Source organism: Convolutriloba macropyga, chromosome 5 (assembly GCF_964194025.1).
Source record: "Convolutriloba macropyga chromosome 5, txConMacr16.3, whole genome shotgun sequence".
Taxonomy (NCBI): Eukaryota; Metazoa; Xenacoelomorpha; order Acoela; family Convolutidae; genus Convolutriloba; species Convolutriloba macropyga.
Window position 1 is genome coordinate 23328698 of NC_134472.1, and position 22202 is coordinate 23350899.

Sequence of the window (22202 nt, forward strand, 5' to 3'; positions counted from 1 at the left end):
GATTTGAGGAGGATTTCCACGTCATCACATTACGACAACATTCGTAACTCTATTGCTAAGCAAAACTAAAAATGGTAATCCCACAAATTAGTAAATCTTTGGATTTGCACCTCAAATCCATTTCTAAAGTTCTAAAGTGGATTCGTGGCTTGTATACGGACTTCCACAGTCAGAGGTATCACAGAGGAGTAGCATTGACAAGGCTAGCTTTGGTCAGATCTTGGATTTTTACTGTAAAATTATCAGGATTAGATTACGTTGCTATCTCTTTTAGAAATTTTTTCGCCCTCTTTTTTCATTTTGTGATGATTACTGCACGTAATGATTTTAAATTTAGGATCATTTTCAGAAGATTCCTTTTACGTGCAAATGAGTCCTTTTACGTGCAAGTTTTTATATTTTCAGTTGAAAGCTCATTGTTTTCTTGGCTCCAACACTTTTTTTGCATAAAATAGTTTTTGTTCTCCTATGACATGGAATAAACAATTACGAGTCTAATTTTTTTAGTGTCCTAAGAAAGTTTAAATTAATCCAACCAGCATCTTCTTATTGAAAGCGTATTACTATTACTTTTGTTTGTTTTTGAAAGAGTAGTTTTGATTTTTGCCACTTTTTATCTTAATTCTGTCAACCTGTAGCTCAGTTTCAGCAGAGAAATTTTACCGTTTTTGTATCGATATATAAGATGCTCTTCACTGGGCTATAATGTTCCATTTTATGGATTTATGACTGCGGTACTAATTAATAGTTCATTAATTATTTTTTCTAATTTTTGAACGTTGTACATATTTGACATTTTTTGCTCAGCCACATTGTTACATTAATGACAGATCACATATTACGTTTATGACGTCGAGAAAAAGAGTATAGAACATTTCTATTGTTCTTTTTGAGCAAAATATGCTTTTAACTGCCTCGACACCGTTTTCCCGCAAAAGAAGTTGATTTTCTATTTTTGATTTCACTTGTCGTCCTTTTTAATGTTGTATGGTTTATTTTGGATAACGACGAGTCGGAATCGTTTCATATTGACATATAAACGATTTGATTAAAGGATTTGAGTTGATCTCTATCCTGATATTCATGTTTTTGCAAAGATACGATTTTTCAACTTTTGCGCTAATTTAACCATATTTCACACATAGCGTTGTCGTATAGTGTTACAGAATGCATTTTGTTTCAATTGAAACAAATTTAGTCTACATAGCGACTTTATGAATGAGTTTTCATGCTTTTATAATGCGGGTTTTTATGAAAACTCTAACATTTTTGAATTTTTGCCCTAATTTGAGCTTAGTTTTTCGTTATCTTGTCCTATTAAAACCCTAACGACAGCTCACAATAGCCTTTAACGCAGATCTTATTATACATATGTCATTTTTGTTTAGTTCATAAGTTTTGGTTTAGTGATTTGATTTTGGTACAAAACAATTTTTGAAAAGTTTGTTTTAATATTTGATTGTTGGCAGTTTTTGTCATTCGTTGTTACTGGTCTCAAAGGCTTACTCTAAAAGTATGATTGACCTTTTTAAGCATTTAAAGTTTACAGCTAATAGTTTGCATGACTTTGAAAATAATTAAATAATTATTTTTTTGGAAAACTATTAAAAAGTGCTTTGCTTTTTTGTTCTTTTTTGTTTATTTGCAACCTTTTCTCATTCAAGACAGTACTCTGTCTTCTTTTAAGTAAAGTTTAGAATAATTTGTTTAAATAAATTTTTCCTGATTTTGAGTTCTGTTTCTGTGTCTTTTAAGCAAATCTAAACTTGGCGATTAGTCTCTGATCAATTAGTATCAAGCACTCTAAGTTTTTTCAGGTTTAAAAATCTAAATTTCGTTTATGGTAGGCTGCTTTTTGTTTCTTTTCTTCATTTGTTTTTTACAATGATTCTCTAGGGGTTCAATTGTTTTGGAATTATTTATCTTATCTATATTTTGAAACAGGACCAAAGTTTTTTTTAACGATTTATACTTTTTTATTGAGTGAACGGTATAACTTTCGGGCTTTAACTGGACTTATCTTTCGAAATTTTACTTGAATTGTTTTCTGATTGCCTTTAGTTTTTTGCAGATCTCTCATGTAATGCTTAACTAGTTAATGCATGGGCAAAGTGTTGAATTATCACATGACTCCAAGGTAATGGATATTTTTTTCAAAATCATTGTTATTCGATTCATATTAATTGCCATGTACGTAATTAACTTTTTTTGCTTCTAATCATAAGTTGATACGTTTGTGTAAAAATTCTTACATTTTTCAGTGACTAGTAATGGCCATGTTTGAAGCTTACATGAATCAAAAGAAAGAACCAAGTCTAACACATTGAATTTTCGAGGAAAAAAAATCGACACCACTACATTATTATAATGGAAAGATTCAATTAAAATTAAAAACATGATAAATAATTAATTTTTACGTAATCAGTGGTTATGGAATCAATAACATAATGTCTGTGTTAGAACAAGCGTCTGTTACGTGGTCTGTGTGGTGCGGGTAGTCTTCGGCTGGTGGCGTTCACAGACAGATATGGTTACTGTCCAGGAGAGACAATCTACATCACAGTATCATGTCACAATCAATCACCATTCACTATTCGAAAAGTTATCATCTCCATGCAACAGGTATTCCATTTTTGTGTTCAAACATCAGAAACAAAGATAAACAAAAATCTGAATTGTGAATTGAACCGCATTAAATCTTTAATGATCAGAAGACCATCAAAGACAGGGGCGGGTTTCGCGTTGAGTTTAAAATTCTGATCTTAGTCTGATAAGTATAATCTTAAAGGCGTTAAAATGTGATAATTACTAATGTTGAACGAGTCAAATTCTGATCATGAGCAATTTGTGAACGAGGACCTCAACCTATTGTACGTTATACATTAGGAGAATACAGTATTGTAACAGATGGCAGTTGGCAGTTCCTTCCTTATGTTTTTCCCCTTTATTCTCTTGATATAGTTTGCTACTCATAGTCACCTTTTTTCGTATTACAAGACAGTGAGCAACCCTCCGGGCAGAGCTATACGTTTACGTTTTTTGACAACTAAGCTGCGGGGTGGATATATTGGGGAAGACCCGAGGTTAGGACGGGAAGGGGGATAGGAGATCGGGGGTTGGGGTTCAGTAGAAGGTTGAACAAACATGAAAGATCGAAGATCTGAATTGAACAATTAGCTAATTGTGTTCAGCTTGTAATGTACACGTCATCAACTGGTCACCGAAAGTGTCAATGGAACTGCCTTCTATCTGCTCACAAGAGGGGCTGTTGTTCACGCGGGGGAGTATTCCGTGTGATCCACCTCCCTCTCCACATTCCCTCCATTCCCATGAGTTGCAATCAAAACAAGTGCAGATGCATCTCAACCAGTTACTCTATCAAGGTCAGCTTCTTTTTTTGTCTCCATTTTGAAATATCTTCTAAAACTTTTCTCACAAAGCGCTGAATATCGCCCAAATTTTGAAAAATTTATCTTATATCATTAATGTGTATTTAGCAGAGTTTCTATGCAAAGCGTTCAAACGGTCAAAATTTAATGCCAAACTCACCGAGATTTATCAAACATGCTTAAATTTAACTCTTTCGGGGCTTGTTTTGGTTCTAAGGCCGTTTTCAGAATTAGCAATTTTCAGCACCAACTACGCAAAACCACCGGCCATTGCAACACGAAACCAAAATTTGAGTATAGGCCAGACCGAACAGACCCAAATTTTTTCCAGATCATTGAGTTGGGTCTCACCCGATCCCCCTGTCAGCGACCCAAGCCGGTCTGGTCAATACCTGTCTTGGGTCACGAACTTCATCCTGGGTTATCTAAAATTTATTATGCCCAAGTTCGCGAAGCCTTGTTTGGAGGATTTCGCTTACTTAAAGTAGAGAACAATACTTACATCTCTCGTAATCAACTTCCCAAAAAATGTAGTCACCATTTATTAAGATCTGAATGGCCAGCTTTATGAACAATTCTTAGTTTTCCGTTCAAATTCGGTCAATTTTGCATATGACGATTTAGGAATTCAATTTCACTGTTCTGACCTATTCTGCTAACTTTAACTCGCCTCATTCAACTAGTTGTAGCAATAAAATTAATAAATTTATCCAATTTCACATCAAAGGCCACTTCTTGTTCTCTTATTTAAACTCAAACACTCAATTATCGCTTGGTTTCATATTTTTTGGTTTCACCTAAAACTAAGATTTAGCTCTTTTCGCGAAGATTTGAAGACATAATGCTAACCATTAAACGTAAATTTCTCAACCTAATTGTATCGTACCACTTGAACATAAATTTTGAACAAAAAATAATTTTATAAGCAGCAAACAGTAACCCGTACCGAACTCCAGGTGTAAATCAGTACTGGGCAATTGCAAAAGCAAGTTTCCCTTGTAATAAAGTTTGCTCCCTATCTCGCCTGAAATTTGCTTCTTTCAAGCAGATTTTAAGGGCGCAAAAGATAAACTTTCAACAGTAACAGTGGCGCAGTAGGGAGAACAAACGTCTAGGGAGCGGAAGAACGTGGGTACCGTACGGATTCGTCGATCCCCGTACGGAACTTTATTTTTGCACGTGGCTTAGACTTGCCAAGTTTGGCAAGTCTTAAATGTGTTATGATCATAGCTATGAATCAGTACTGATACCTAGACTTGGAATTAGACTTGCCCAGTACTGATATTGACTTGGCGTTAAGTACGGGAACACACTAGCATGAGGCAAGCTTTGCAAAAAAAAGGTATTCATGCCTCCGTCTGTGAAAACATGCTGAGTGTCTCCTAGAACCGCAACAGCGCTATCGATCTTACACAAGTCAAATGCAGCAACCGAGCCACCGCACTAACTGAACAATTGGCCAAACGCCATTTAGGGTCTTTGTTATTGTTCAAAGAAAGGTCAACCCGGGATACTGAGAAAAGCTACACACCTGAACCACTGAGATTTTTTTCTGTCCTTAATGGATACTGCCGGCAGTAGCGAACAGGATCCAAGTGCTATGAAACTGCACAGATAGAAAATGAAAACACTCTTAGACCACCGTTCTCCTCAACATCAGGTCTACATGGGGGTACTTTTGTTTCAAAGAATCCTTTAGGGGGCTTGATAGAATGTTAAAAATGTTGCTGTACCAAATTGATAGCCTCTTAATCAATGCAAATGGAACGATCAATAACATGCATACCCGGGTCGAGATGTCAGCGCCGTTTCAGCTCATTTTTTTGTAAGAACTGCACTGAATGCGATGAAATTATGTAAGAAAAGCGCTGAATGCACTGAAATGCGCTGAAACTTAGAAAAGGCGCTGAAAATTCAAAATTTCAGCGCATATTCAGCTCATCCTCTTTCCTCATTACAGCGCATTTTGAGTGCAATTCTTGCAAACGTTTCAGCACTTTTTTCAGCGCAATTGTTACAAAGTTTCAGAGCAAATTCAGCACATCCGTAGTAAACCTTTAGCGCTTTTTGAGAAAACGTAAAAACAATAAAATTTCAGCGCATTTCTTACAAAATTTCAGCGCAATTTTAGCATATCCGTAGAAAATTTTCAGCGATTTCGAGAAAACGTAAAAACATTAAAATTTCAGCGCATTTCTTACAAAGTTTGAGCGCAATTTTAGCATATCCGTAGAAAAATTTCAGCGATTTCGAGAAAACGTAAAAACATTAAAATTTCAGCGCATTTCTTACAAAGTTTCAGCGCAAATTCAGCGCATCCGTAGTAAAATTTTCGCGCTTTTTGAGGAAACGTAAAAACAATAAATTTTCAGCGCATTTCTTACAAAATTTCAGCGCAATTTTAGCATATCCGTAGAAAAATTTCAGCGATTTCGAGAAAACGTAAAAACATTAAAATTTCAGCGCATTTCTTACAAAGTTTCAGCGCAAATTCAGCACATCCGTAGTAAAATTTTCGCGCTTTTTGAGAAAACGTAAAAACATTAAAATGTCAGCGCATTTCTTACAAAGTTTCAGCGCAAATTCAGCACATCCGTAGAAAAATTTAAGCGCTTCTGAGAAAACGTATATTAAAGATCTGATTCATGCAAGCTTTCCTTTTGTCAGCCAGTTACCAGATTTCAATACGATGATGATAATCAAGAATTCCTCCTTTCAAAAGCGGATTCATTTTAGACCCCAAGAGTTCCGCACAATGTCAGTCAAAATTTTACTGATATAGAAAGGAGGGGCATTCCACTCGTTATGTTCTGCACAAAATAATTTACAGAGAAATACATTTAAAAATTTCGTAAAAAGTGAAGCAAAGCGGTAACTCTCTTTGATAATTTAGAATTTACGATAGGAGAAATAGCAATTAGTCCCCCGGCAAAAATTTCGTGCTCTTTTGTTTCGAAATCAAAGTTTCCTGTAGATCGGGTTTTGAGGGCTAACCATATCGCCACTTTTTTTGTTTTCATTTGCGACTTTGCATGCAAAACTTTTTGCAAAATATTGATTGCCTTCAGACAGCAGAATTATGTTTTAAAGAAAACTTGTTTAAACCTTAAAGTATCAACTCAATTGTGGCACCAGAACATCATTTTTTTGTGTTCGGGCGAATGCGAACTCCGGTAACCAGTGGAGGTGAACAGCGTCATTGATTCAACTGAACGGAAACGAACTCTTCCTAGTGTATATGCTGTAGGAGCATTTATGGGAGCTCAGAAAACTCCGTATGTAACCATGAGACGACTGGAGACAGTCAGAATTAGGTTGATTGAATTTTACTGACTGGATGACTCAGAGAGCTCTTATATATTTGCATCATTTTATAGGCCACCGAAAATGGTTCTCAAATTTTGTGCACTGGCTTCTTGGCAAAGACTCAAAACCCCAGTCGACTTTGCTGATAAGTTTATCAGGATTAGGAGTTCTATGTCATCTTGTTTCTGTTGGCTTTGTAATTTTGATTGAGGATCATAGTAACATATTAGCATTAAAAACCTATAAGTTGAAATATTTTTTCAAGAACAACAGATTCCTGATTTCCTAATTCGGAAAAATTCTTAGAAGCATTTGCTCAATTTAATTTTGGGAAGCAAAATGCATATTAGAAGCCACAGCAAGTTAACTAACAAGTTCCTATTTACAGAGTCTTTATTTAGTATTTAATAAGTATGTGGCTCCAACTATGGTTGCTAGATATTATATAAGAAAATGAAAAATTGATGACATAGAGAAATAAAATGAATATTTCTTCTTTCGGAGGAAGACATCAGTTAGTGGTCTTTATTTTGAGGGATTAATGAATTCATGCGCAGTCGGAGGAGGTTTTCGTTGATGAAGGAAGAGCCATCACCGTACGTGGTGGGGATTTTGGTTAGGTTAATTAGGCTATGCTCTTCTTAGATAGACGGGAACCCAGCCAAAAACTCCAGGTGGGCTGATTATTGTCTCGATGCGCATGTGAATGATCAAGGTTACTTTTGAACCAAGACCTCGAACTCCTTTTTATCAGAGCAGTTTTGTGTTTTAGATAAAATTCCGAGTGAGAAAGGGCCTTTCGTACACAATAGACCTGCCCATCATCATTGGCAGTATCCCAATCAACATATTCGCATCAATCAAACATGGAATCATTCACCGTATGTTCTACATTATCACTCTTATCATTCAAAATAGGCACGCGTGTTTCTTGATGTCTACTTGAGAAACTGGTTTCAAACGACCGGTTTTTGTCGGTATCGATGTCCTGTTTTAATTATGAGCAACCCAAGTGTTTTCGACTTTTTCAGTAGCCGAGCAAGCCGACGCTTTCTTACCTTAAAGAAAACTGACGCTGAAGCAAGCGACGGAAATCAACCTATAAAAACGTTTACCTTTTTGTTGGTTTTCCATTGATGGCATCTTTTAAAATGTAATTGCTCAAGTAGAAATCCATGAATTGTCGTGACTAGAATTTTAAAATTTCGGACTAATTCTTGATTATTTATCGTGGCTGGAAGAAAGATTATCAGGTAGGGTTTGAGTAAAGTTATGGGGGTCAAGTTCGACAAAAACAAGTTTCTATCCTTTATTTTCTGGCTGTACACTATCATCTATTGCTAAAAAAAGAGCCATAGACGTTCTTTCTAAGAATATATGCAAAACCTAATAAAAGGATTACACGAAATTTTGTCTGATATCGTCATTCCTCTTTTCGTCATTGCATTTCAAACAATAACAAGGAGGCTCGTTAATTTGCATTCGCACATGATGATCCGACCCGCCCTCATCTACATTTTTGACTTATCTGTCTTTTGACTTACATTTTTGCAAAGAATATATGTTTGAGTTTAAACAAATCATTACAACCAAATTAAAAAATGAACAAAATAATGCCTTGCCTCAATACAACGAGATCTGCCATTGAACAAACTATGAGAAAAAACTATTACAAAAAAAACCAAAAAAAAAGTTCTTGGAACGGCAAAATCTCAATATCTTAATTTAAAAGCACATAGTAACAACGTCAAATTACAATCAGCCAGAACTGTAAGTACACAAATTTATTTTTATGCTTATTATACATCAGGTGGAATTTTTCTTTAACAAGACTAGGTAAAAAGTTGACAAAAAAAGAAATAATGAGGCGAAATTCGAAAATAAATCAGCATTTTTAAACCAAATATATTCAAAAGTCTCAAAAAAATTAGGTTTTAACGAAACAATTCTTAATAAATTTACTGAAAAGTCATAATGAAACCAATAGGAACTGTATTTTGTTCGACTAAGCACAATTACAAGCTTATTGGCCGGTGGCCATTTTATGGCTACCTAAAGAATAGAAAAAAAAGCAAAAACAGCGAATCCAAAAAAATGAGCGAAAAGTGTGGCAGCCATTGAGAACTGAACATTTCATTGAAAACTTGTCTACTTTCATTTCATTTTTTTGGAGCAATGGGATTTTTTTTAACAATTTGAAAGTAAATCAAGAAACATGAACAAATACATTAAAACCAGGAAGTTTCTGAGAAAGACCGTAGTATCAACGACATTAAATTCAATATCTTTCAACGGAAGCTAGCGAATACGCAAAAGTACGTCTCACTGTGCCAACAAGGATGTTTGTCATGTATAAGTTATCAATAGGATATTACAATCGCTCCTTTACTATGAAAAAATTTATTAAATGCAGGCAAAATCCTAAAATTAAATAGAAAAGTGCGAGAAGAATTTGTCGAAACCATTTAAACCAAAAGTTTTTCTCTGAAGGAACCAAAGGAACCAAAAATTTAGGAAAAAATATACAAAAATTAAAAAAAAATTATGAAAACTAGTGCATCGAGGTCATAACGCCAATAGTTAGGAGAAAAAAACGCTACCTAGATTTATTTTGATTGAAGTAGAACACAGGGGGGTCCAGTCATCACTGAGACTGGCCTACAGTTCATGAAACTTGAAAATAACTTTATGATCGATTAGTTTTCAAAAAAATTTTTGAAAAATTATTTTAAAAAGTTTAACAGCCATTAAACTCAATTGCTTTCAACGGAAGTCAGTAACTACAATAAATTGGAACGTATGCCTTTATTGGAAGACAAGGATATTTGTCATGCATAGGTAATCAATAAGACATCACAGTAAGTCTTATGACTATAGAAAAAACAACAATTAAAGGCAAAAATCAGAAATTCAGTAGAAAATTGGGAGAAAAAAGTGTGGAAGCCATTTAAACCATAAGCTTTTTCTTGAAAACTTTATCCATGATCCATTGAAAACTACCGGTTAATGTTAAAAAAAACTTTCGAAAATCATTTTTAAAGTCCTTACAGCCATTAGGTGTCCACTGAAAGCTGTAGATGGGTTCAATTAATGTGCAGTACAAAACCTATTGCACTGTTAGTCAGCAAAACGAAGCCATAGGACTCCAAAAACTTAGTAAAACTTCAAAAAGAGATCCAAATTACATTTAAAATTACGAATATTCAGAGTCGAAGCCAAAAAAACACGAGCGATTCCTTGAAAACGAGTTTTTTTCCATTGGGCTTCATTTGACTGTAAATCAGATTTTTTTTAACGGAACCCAGATATGAACAAAGACTAGTCTCTAGGTGACCCAAGAAAACAAAAAAATGAAAAGAGTTCTAAAAAAAAATCTCAAATAGAATTCGATTTTTTAAATAGTAAAGTTCCCTATGAGACCAGAACTCTTCTTTTTATCGCTTTTCGTCTATTAGGAGCTCAAAATTGTTTCATTTTGTGGAGTGAATTGTAATTTTCGATTAATATTTTAATAAAAAACATCTTAATTTGAAGAAAATTTACACTAAAAGTGAACAAAATCATGCTAAATATCCCGTGTTCACACAAAATTTCAATCCTCGATAACTCCTCGAAAAAAAAAACGAAATTTAAAAACATCTGTTTAGTTTCGAATTCTACGCTGGACGAGCTTTTTAATGATACCACTCACAGTTCTCTACGATGAACATATCGATCGGCCTAAATTGTCTGAACAAGGAAAACCCATTTGAGTATATAGTTCCTCCCTCCACAAGTGGGGTCGGAACAATTATTTCAGCATTAAAAATAGGATAATTTGATGGTAAAATTTGGTGCGCTTTAGAGGACTCTTTTTATTCATGAAGGACGTTTACTTTAAAAAATCGAGTTATTGAATAGCTCTATTTTCAGATCTTTTCCGATTGCGCCTTGATTACTGAATGCCTTAAGTTGGAGACTTTGCCAAAAATAGTCTAATAAAAAGAATCAATACCAAAAGTATTGTCGAGGGTTGTATTTTTTCCTTCGCCGTTTTAGCCCGACCTACCCACCTCGAATGTGTGATGAAGGGCGGTAGTATAGAAGAGGACGATGATGACGTCACAACCACCCAATCCTCGGCAATGGGGGAGGCTGAACAACTGTCGTCATTCACACCTGCCTACACTTACTACGACTGGAGGGGAAACTACCCCAAGCCAGAAGAACTACCCTATCCTATAACTGGAATGAAACTGCTTATGTTGGACAATTAGTGTGCATGGGGGGGTTTCCGTATTTGACAGATTTTAATAATATCTGAACCTCAAACTTTGAATCTTCTCTTAAGGAAAATCTGTTGTCATATAAAGCATATATGAAAAAAAACTTGCTTAAATACCAATTAAGGCAGAGCCCAATCCACACAGTTGAACTCATGTGATATGGGGACACTGATTGAAATATTTTTTGAACTTTTTTTCTTTTCAAAGCTTTTAAAGCTTCTCTCAGCGTTATAATGGAAAAGCGTTTAACAAAATACCAAAAGTTTTACAGCAGTTACCGCTTCGCATTTGTTTCCTCATAAACCGTGTTTTCCCCTCATTTATGCCTAAACTAGTTTTTGCAAATTGATCAAAAACTGTACTTTAGACTCATCCTATTCGCCCCCTCGACTGAACCAACGTTACCTAGCGTGGGGGGGGGGGGGGGGGGGGGCAAAAGTTGCGCCTACACCTTGCGCAATGTGTAGGCACCTTGCACCTTATTCACAGAATTTTACCGTTGCCTGCACCTTTCATCGTTATCAATAGATTACCGTCTGCAGATTTTGTGGCTTTGAACGTGGAGCTCTGTTTGTTTTCTGGACATCATTGTTTAAAATTTATATTACAAGAATGCGCTTTGTCCTAGTCCAGAAGACCGAACAAAATGTTTAGTATGATTGGTCTTCCAAGTAAATCATTGGTATTTTCAGCCTCAGACGGTCGGTATGATTGGGCTGGGACGTAAAAAAGCTTCGGTATGCTCGGTTTCTCAGACCCGGTGTGCTTTGCGTTTACATGTGGGAAATGTTCGGTTTTAAAAATTTGTCATTGTATTCTATTTTTTAGATTTGGCATGTTCAATTTGAATCATTAGATGTCTTCAGTTATATGCCTACAAAAACTTGAGTTTTTGTTTACAACGTAGTCAAAGTTACAACGTAGTTTACAAAGTTTATGATAGTCTTTAGTCGCAGGGTTTTCAATCAAAGCTCTTGGGAGCAGCTTCTTCGGAAAAACTTAATTCAATTTCTTTTTTAGCTCAATGATAAAACTAGGAAAAAAAATATAAAACTTTTGGCTGACTTTCAAGCTAAAAATTTAAGACTTGTTTGGCACTGACCCCGATTCAGTTAATTAAATCGCACTCACCCTGTCTTGACGTGGTCTTGAATATTTAAATACATACATAGATCGAATAATAATGATTTCTGAACATACCGACTGTTTGTTACGTTAAAAAAAAACCAAAAATATCAACGACTTCTTACGTTTGAAACTGAGTAAACTGCATATAAGAAACCGACAAACTGATAAATTCTTGTTTTAAAAACTACGTTTTCCGGACTGGGATGGACCTACGAATAACTTTAGAATGTAGGCAAAGCTAAACTCAAAAACCGCTGAAGATTACCTTACTCGTCTACAGAGACTCGGAGCACCAGTGTATCGATTTCTGGCTGAAAGGGGAAAATATAGAGCAAAGCATCAGTTAAATACGACAAAAGATGCACGACGATGCAAAACCAGATGTTAGTATTTAGATCCAGATGTTAACTCTCAATTAGAAATGCGACAGAGTGGCACGAATAATCACGATAAAGATGTTTGCATCAGCAATGAGCATAACTCTGATTAGGTTAGTTCATACGTACTCGAACTACTACAAGAGCAATAAATTTGCTATAAGAGACTAAGTAGGAAAATGTCTCAAACTCGTCAGTCAAATTGACAGCTCAAAGATCTGGAGCTGCTGAGAACAAAATTAAAGAAATTTATTTAACATGGAGGCTCGTTAATGTGCGTTCGCATATGAAGTTCCGACCCGAGTTGGTCTACATTTTGGACTTAATTCTCAACCAAATGAAGAGATAACCAAAAATATATGTTTAAGTTTTAAAAATCGTTTCACACCCAAACTACTAATTGAATTACCTAATACCATGCCTCATTACAGCGCTCACAAAATCTGCCAATAAAAAGACTACGATAAATAAACAAAAAAAAATAAGCCAAACAAAAAAAATAAAGGCAAAAATTCAATATCTAAAAGTAAAAGCACCTAGTAAACAACGTCAAATTGCAATTAGATAAAACCTTAACTGCACAAATTTTCTTTTACTTTTGACAGCAGATGGGACTTTTCCGTAATAAAACTAGGTAATAAGTAAAAAGAAAAAAAAATAAGGCGAAATTCAAAAATCTAGCAATATCTTTTTAAACCAAATAACTTCAAACGTCTTAAAAATCTTTAGCTTTTAACAAAATAGATAGATCTCGATAGATTTCTTACAAAGTCATTAAGAAACTGATAGGACCTGTCTTTGGCTAAACTCACACATAGAGTGGACTATAGATACAGAAAAACTCAAGAAATTACAAACAGTCTGCGAAAACACAAATCATTGAGGCAATTAAAATCATTAGCTATTATCTAAATGTTGTTTTTTTTTATTTCGACTGTTATCTGTTTTAATTGAGCTAAAATTATACTGAACGATTAAATAAGTTCATATGGGTCTCATCTGAAAATAATAGGGCTCTGTTTTTACGCGAATATGTTAAAAGAGGAGAAAAAAACACAAATTTTGACCAATAACAAAACATTTATGAAAACGCATATTTTCCCAGAAACAAAACATCAGTTGTGACATAATACCAATGGAACGTTTGCACTTTAAATTTTGAATTACAAAGAGTTGGATGGGGCGTCTCTATGATAAGAAATAGTTTCAATTTAACATCAAGAACAACAAAAGCTTCACAAAAATCAATACAAATAACAGAAAACGAAAAAATAAAAAGAAATCGAAAACGAATAATATTAAAAAATCTTTAACACTGTTCGCTAAGAACTAACCGCAAAGAGTAATGTTGTTTGTTCAATCATCAATTTGAAGCTTATGAGACCTCTCAGCACTTTAAGACGACATAAAAAAAACACCAAAAACAGCGAATTCTAAAAAAAAATGTGACACAAAAATGTCGAAGCCAATAAAAAATGGATTATTCCGTACAAACAATTCTATCTTCCATTAATTTTTTGATAACAAAAATAGAATTCCTTTTTCTTTAAGTATAAGATTGAAAAGAAATTGACATGTATGAACAATTATTTTGAAGTCAAGAAACCTTTGACAAAACCCGTAGTATCAACGTCGTTAAAATCAATTGCTTTCAACATTCAATTATTACAATTTGTGATGCCTGAATTGAACGAAAATGTTGTTTGTTGTTCACCAGCCAGCAATAAAACATCAGTATAATTCTTATGACTATGAAAACTATAACAAATACAGGTAAAGACCGAAAATTTCAAGCAAGAGTTCATTAGGGAAGTGCTTGAAGAGAGTGTCGAAGACCTTTAATCCACTATCATTTCTCTGAAAACTTTCTGCATGAAAATTTTGAAGTCGTCACGTAGCCAGTGGGAACTATGAACATTGAGATAATGTGATAAGATTCCGAAAGCAAACATTTTAAAAAACAAAAAAATTATGAAAACTCGTCGCATCGAAGTCACAAAGCCAATAATTTAAGGTAAAACAGCGGACCAGATTAATTTTGGTTGCATTAAAAAAGACGGGGGTTTTGTCAATAATGAGACTGACTAAGTGTTCGCAAAGATAAGTTTAAGGTCGGCTAACATTCAAAAAATTTTTATCAAAAGCCAGCTGTTTCTTAACAGCCGTTAACTGTTCACTCAAAGCACTAGATAGGTTCATTTAATGCTCATTAGGAAGAATATTGCACTTTTAGTCAAGGTGTCTATGTCATGACTTCAAAAATTCAATAAAGTCTCAAAAAGAAAATCAAAATTTCATTAAAAATTACGAACACTCAAAGTCGAAGCCAAAAAAAGTGAGCGATTCCTTGAAAGCCAACTTTCTGTTCATTGGCCATCATTCGAACTTAAATGAGGTTTGTCAAAAAAGGAACCTCGACATTAAAGGTGACTATTCCCTTAGTGACTAAAAAAACTAAAAATTATAAAGTTTTTCCAAAAAAACAGCTCTCAAATAGAATTCGAAATTTTTTGATAGTAAATTTCCCTATGAGACCAGAGCTAGTCTTTTTAACTGCCTTTCGTTTATTAGGAACAACAAATTGATGCATTTTGTAACGTGAAAGGTAATTTTGAATTAAATTTTTATAGAAAAAATGAGAATTCGAACAAAAATTACTCTAAAAGTGAACAAATGTGAACCAAACATCCCGTGTTCACATGAAACTTTAAGCCTCGATAACTTCTCGAAAAAACAAAATTAAAAAAAAATTTTTAATTTCGATTTCTACGCTGGACGAGCTTTTCGATGATAACACTCACATTTCTCTGCAATTAATATATCGATCGGCCAAAATTGTCTGAACAAAAAAAACCCATTTGAGTATATATTACCTCCCCCCACAATTGGGGTCGGAACAAAAATTAGTTCAGTTACGATCAAAGCAAGAACGTCCAATCCTGTGATGGCTATCAACGAGGCGGTCAAAGCAAAGCTAGAGAGAACGGGAGAGTAATCTGTAGAAATTGAACAAAAATTGAATCTTATAAACCGTATTGTTTTTACGCAACGCTAAAGCAAAAAATAAAAAAGTGCAGTTTCCTGTCTTTTTTGTTTTTTTTTTCAAAGCCGATAAACGCTTCCCAGTTTGGGATGGGGGTTCATTTTTGTTGAATAATTTGAAAAGAAAAATGCAGTAGCACCCTATCGGACCCTTAATGAAATACAACAAACAGGTAAAAAGAACAACGTTCGAATTGAAGTAATTATTCACTACACACAGCCAACCATATATATATATCAGCACAATTCCGGATTATTTGTCACATCGTCAAATAATCTGGTAAAAGTTATAAACATGGCACAATTTTTATTTCCTACCAAATCTCACGAAGCTAGAGTCCTAAACGAACCAAAAAGTATGTTTCAAATACAGAGATCAAAAGTTTCACTGCAGCAGGTTTTAACGCAAAACGAAAAGCCCTCAGTTAAAAAAAAAAGAAAATCTTCCGATGAAAAAGAGTTATTTTAATCAAAGGATCCGGTAACTTAAGCTCGACAGCAAATGTTGTCAAGCATAGAAAGAAAGCACAACGAATTAAACGACTCTGGAAGACAACAAGCCGAAACGCAATAGAAAGGGAAATCGTCATGCCAAATGTCTTTTTTTAGAAATGTTGCCCGTCCAGTCACTACAGGTCGGCCGGCAAACCAAAACGTGTGCTAGTCAGCTATTATAATGCCACATTACTCTTTTTTGTTCTTTTCAAACATGTAAATTAATAATATAACCGAAAGGTTATAGTTTACATGCCTTCAGAATAATCAGGAATATTTATTGAAATAATCAAAATTATACTTTAATCTTCTGGTTATTGATTGGTGTTACCCATTAAGCTGTTAGTTTCACTGTATATAAAAATAAGACACGGATGATCCTAACCATACTCAGAAGCATTTAACCGGGTCGCCCATCATACAACTTTCCTTGATTTCATACAAGGTCATATATATAATCTCCGGTTATCATACAAATTTATTTGATTTGTTCTATTTCCCGGAAATCACAAAAGTTTCAAACAAAAAAGTAGTTTTAAGGAAATTTAATTGTAACAGCTATGACGCTCAATCAGCAAAAAATACACCAAACTCATCAAAATACACCAGAGATGCTCAGTTTCACTTTTCCCGGTAACCATGCAAGGTCATGTATTTTGCGTTGAAGCCGGATAGTCGTACGATGATTTTGTTGATGTTCTGGCACTTGAACAAGATTCATATACATTTTTGTTGCAACCTTACAACTACCATATTTGCACCCATGGTCATACGGGGATCATTTAGGAGCTCTTCGCAATCGTACAAAGATCTTTTATGATTTTCTCGCAACCGTACAACGATCAAATATAACTTCCTATGAGCCATACCAGGATCATTTATGGTTTACTAGATTTCATACAAAATTTATATTTGATTTCGTTTGAATTCATATAAGAGTCATTTATGATTTCCTTGAGTTCATGAAAGAATCATATATGATTTCCGTGATCTCATAAAAGTATCATAAAAATGTTTTTCTTGATTTCATGCACTTTTGGCTGGTAGTTGGTGCAATATAACGCCCGGTAGAGTCCTATTGCCTTTAATTAACATAAGGATTAGATGGGATTTCCTTCGTCTCCTTCAAGGGTCATATATGATTTCCTCGGTTCCATCCAGTGATCGTACCAAACAATACGTTATGATTTGTATGACATCATAAATTATCCTTGTATCGACCTAAGGAAGGGGCAATCAGGACATAGGGAAAGATCTTTGATATAGAAGATTTTGTTATCGACTGTTTGTTACCTTAAAAACCAAAAATACCACGAATTCCTTGCGTGTGAAACTGAATAAAGTGCATATGAGAAACCGACAAACTGATACTTTCCTACGTTGTAAAAACTACGTTTTCCAGATTAGGTTAGATCTACGAATAACTTCAGAATGTAGACAAAGCCAAACCCAAGAACTACTGAAGGTTACCTTAATCGTCTACAGAGACTTGTAGCACCAGTGTACCGATTTCTTAAGATAAATTTGCTCTGAGAGGCAAAAATATAGAGCAAAACATCAGTTGAAAACGAAAACGAAAAAGTTACACAATGGGGCAGAACCAGATGTAAGTTCTTATATGCAGATGTTAACTTTCAGATGTTAACTTTCACTTAGAAATGCGACAGTGCGGCACGAAAAATCATGATAAAGATGTTTGCATCATCAATGAGCATAACTCTGATTGGATTAGTTCATAATTTGAATTACTACAAGTGCAATGAATTTGATATAAGAGACTAAGAGGGAAAATATGTCTCAACTTCATCAGCCAATACGACATCTCAAAGATATGGAGGTGCTGAGAAAAAATTTCAAGAAATTAATTTAAAAATTAAATCAGTTACTATCAAAATAAGAACGTCCACTCCCGTTTGGGCTGTCAAAGCAAAGCTAGAGAGAACGGAATTGTAATATGTCGAAATTAGACAAAAAACCAATCTTATAAACCGTAAAAACAGAAAAAAATAGAGTTTCCTGTTTTTTGGTTTCCTAAAAGCCGATAAACACTTACCAGTTTGTAATGGGGGTTCATTTTGATGAATAATTTAAAATAAAAAAAAGCAGTAGCGCCCTATCGGATTTAATGAATTACAACAAACAGATAAAAAGAACACCGTTCGAACTCAAGAAATAAATCAACAACCACACAGCCAAACATATATATCAGCAGAATTCAGCATTATTTGTCATATCGTCAATCAACCGCATAAAAGATAAAAACATTTGGATAATCTTAAATTGCGGCTAAATCTCAAAAGGCCACAGTCCTAAACGAACCAAAAAATTCTGTTCCAAATTTAGAGATCTAAAGTTTCATTTCAGCAGGTTTTGAGTTAATTTTAATCATAGGATCAAAAAATACCTTTGAATTTTGTTTTCTAGCTCCGGTAATTTAAGCTCAACGGCAAATGTTGTCGAGCATAGATAAATAAAATGAACAACGAAATAAACGACTCTTGAAGACAGCAAGCCGAAACGCAATAAAAAGGAAAATTCCTCCAGCCAAATTTGTTTTAGATATGTTGTCCGTCCAGTCACTACAGGTCGGCCGGAAGACCAAAACGTGTGCTAGTCAGCTATTATAATGCCTACTCAGAACATTTACTCGGGTCGCCCATCATACAGCTTTCCTTGATTTCATACAAGGTCATATATGATCTCCCGTTCTCAGACAAAGTCAATTGATTTGTATTATTACCGGAATTAAAAAAAATTCGAAAAAAAGTAGTTGTAAGGAACTCAAATTGTAACAGCTACGACGCTCAACCAGTAAAAAAAGCAGACTCTTCAAAGCACATCAGAGATGCCCAGTTTTATATTTCCCGGTAACAATGCATTGTCATATATTTTGCTTTGAAGACGGATAGTCGTACGATGATTTTGTTGGTGTCCTGGTAGTTAAACAACAGTTATAAACAATTTTGTTGCAACCGTTTAATTGCCATATTTGCTCCCCGGGTCATACGAGGATCATTTAGGAGCTCTTCACAATCGAACAAAGATCTTATATGATTTTCTCGCTACCGTATATGGATCAAATATGATTTTCTAGGAACCGTACAAGGATCGTAAATTGTTTCCCAGATTTCATTTATACATCATATATCATTTTGTTGAGTTCATACGAGAATCATTTATGATTTGTCTGAGTTCATGAAAGAATCGTATATGATTTCCTTGTTTTCATACAAGAATCATGAATGATTTTGTTTATTTCATACATTTTCGGCTGGTAATCAATGCACTATAACGCCCGGTAGTGTCCTATTCCTTTTAATTAACGTAAGGATCAGATGAGATTTCCTTCGTCTCCTTCAAGGTTCATATATGATTTCCCAGGTTTCATCCAAGGATCGTGCCAAGAAATACGTTTTGATTTGTATGACATCGTATATGATCCTTGTATGTACACAAAGAAGGGGCGACCTGTGTATAGGGAATGATTTTTGCTATAGACGGTTAAATAATATTGGATGTTGAGCATTGTTTTTTGTTGTGAAACAATCAAGTCGAGCGCATGAAAACTTGACTAAAGTCCTTGAACAAGTTGAAAACGGTTACCCGCAAATATGTAATCATCAAAAAAACTGTAACAAAAACCTTTAGTCAATATAATCTTTTGAATAGAGAACTTGTTCCCATATATATATATATATATATATATATATATAGAACAAGTAATTGGTGTTCATCTCCGGACAGAAGCTTCCTTTACGGCCCTAAATGTCGGACTTGAGTCTCCCCACAGTTCTACATTCTGGGCTGGGCACAACAAAAAAGCATCACCTGACAACTGTCACAGCAAGGACGTGAGGCCCAGAGACTGTGCGACGCACGAAATACAGAACATAAAAGACCAAAAAGACTAAAGACAAGGCCCTAAAGAAAAAGACACTTTTGGAGCCAAATTTTTGGGTTACAGACGTTACCCAGAAGGACGATTTTTTAGGGGGTGTCAAACGTTACCCCTGGAGGATTTTTTTCCTACCACGGTTTCAGACGTCACGGTCGCGGATCGCCCGAGGTTTCAGATGTCACCTCAAGAAGTCCTGTTCCCCGGTGAGATCAATCCAAAAATCAGTATTTTTTACAGATCAAAAAAGAGAAAAAAAGACAAAACTTAAAATTTTTCCTCTTTTATCAAAATTTCACTGCTTTTTTGGGCAAATTTCTTTGACGCATACTTGTGGAAATTGATTTAACGCAATGACAACTTCTTAGTGCAAGAAATTGTTCCTAAAATCGAAAATTGTCGAGAAAAACGTTTTTGGAAACAGAAATTCAAAAAACGTTCATCAAATTCTTAGCGACATATTCTCATAGAATCTACTTTTAATAGTTCAACCTCAGTTTTGAACCTGTTGTTAATGAACCAGAAAGGTCATTAATTGGATAATTTCATTTAGATATTCAGAAACGAAAGTTGACACAAAATTCGTTTGTGACAACAGAAATCCAAAAAGCCTTCTTTATATTCTTCGCCTGATATTTTAATGTAATCTTTATTCCATAGTTCAAACTCACTTTTGAGCTAGTTGTCACAGAACCAAAAAGGTCATTACCTGGATAACTTCCTTTAGTTATACAAAAACGAAAAAATTTTTTTGGCTGGATAAAATCAAAATGCGTTTTTTAAACTGCCCGCTTCAATTTTTTATAAAAAATTGTCGTAATCAAAAAACCGTCCCTTAAATTCTCCTGTGAGTTTTTTTGAACAGAAATTAAAATTAGCGAAAAAAAAAGCTTTATTGGTCAAAAATAACTGAAAAAATCTTGCCATACCCACCAAAAAACAAAAAAGGGCCAAAATTGTTTTTTCAAAAAACCTATTTTTTGCAGAAGTCTTCGGTCTCAGACGTTGCCATCTGCGAAGTCCCGTAGCCCTATGGTTTCAGACGTTACCATACTGAGAAGAAGAAAATAACGGTTTCAGAAATTACCGATTTTTTTCAACATCAAAACGGGTTTTTTCACGGATCTTTTCACAAAGAGATCTCAGACGTCATCTCAATCAATTCTTTGAAAATCTAGCCATAAGCGAGAAATTGGTCTAATGTCATGGTTCTGGAGGGCACTAGAAGCACCACAAGATCACTCAGATTTACAAAGAGTTGGAGAAAAGAAAAGTTTTCAGAAAAGAAGAAAGCTACAATTTCTACAAAGTTTTCAAGCATCTTGTGGTTTATTAAAGTTTTTCTACCTTTTGTGTTCTTCTTATAGCCCTTGTTGCCTACACGCATCGCATTCAAAACAAATTAGTTTAGCCCAAAAAAAAGAACTCCTGAAAAAGAAAGAAAAGAAATTTGCTTCTTATAAATTTACGGAAAGGTCTTTCAGATTTTAATCGCTAAGGTTTTACAGTTAGGGTCAGGGAAATAAGAGAAAATTTCTGGTAGTTTTTAGGTCTGGTGGTAGATCATTAGCTATTTGTTGAGAACGTTTATCAATTTTGAAAGTTTCACAAGAAAATATTAATTTAATGTAACAATTATTCGGGTTCTGGTCTAATATCGTTTCAACTGCATAATTGTAGCAAAGCACAAGTTTGCTGTCAATCAAAGTAGCCAAACACATTAGTTGAAACAGTCAAAGCCAGCTATTTAAGCAAAACGTGTGTTTTTTTCAACAAAAACAAGCAATTATTTGGGTCTGTTGAACAAAACTCGACTAAAGCGCGCGAACGTGCGGAAAAGATTTCAAATTTGTTTTCAGTGCTAAAAAGCTAGATTTAGCAAACAAAACACATCCTAGGACATCCGTTTTTGAAAAAAGTTACGTCGCTGGTTTTTTGAACAAGAAAAAACTAGGATCATTAGCATTCAAACCTTAGACAACTTTTACATCAAAATTTGCGTCGCTCCGGTTCTTTAAGCCGTTTTTTACCTTCAATAAAGAATTTGAACGGCACGTCTACAACAGCAACAAACAGTCAAATGAACACAACAAGCAGAAAGATGTCTAAGAAGATCACTGCTGAATGCCAGTTTAAAGCGACAGAAATGGCCATGAAAAACCGGCTCAACGTTTTGGAGAAAACCATCCAGCAAAAAAAGAGTTTTCGATCCTTGTCTCTGCTGACTGAACGATCAAGAGCAAACTAAAAGAAAACTCAAGGAGATGTCGCGGAACGTGATGAAACAGCAGCCTCATCAGAATAC

At 34.7% G+C, this 22202-nt stretch overlaps 1 protein-coding gene across 3 annotated transcripts in view; it reads left to right on the forward strand.

Annotated features, from left to right (window-relative positions):
- The window catches only part of LOC142339885 (arrestin domain-containing protein 3-like), an 88606-nt gene extending 77452 nt beyond the window's left edge, over nucleotides 1–11154 (forward strand). For all 3 annotated transcript variants that reach the window (XM_075390208.1, XM_075390207.1, XM_075390209.1), the window contains 4 exons: nucleotides 2461–2622; nucleotides 3192–3383; nucleotides 7468–7576; nucleotides 10734–11154. In XM_075390208.1, coding sequence (XP_075246323.1) covers nucleotides 2461–2622; nucleotides 3192–3383; nucleotides 7468–7576; nucleotides 10734–10951 — 681 coding nt within the window. In that variant the 3' untranslated portion in view covers nucleotides 10952–11154. The remainder of the gene's footprint in view (nucleotides 1–2460; nucleotides 2623–3191; nucleotides 3384–7467; nucleotides 7577–10733) is intronic.
- The last annotated feature ends 11048 nt before the right edge of the window (nucleotides 11155–22202 follow it).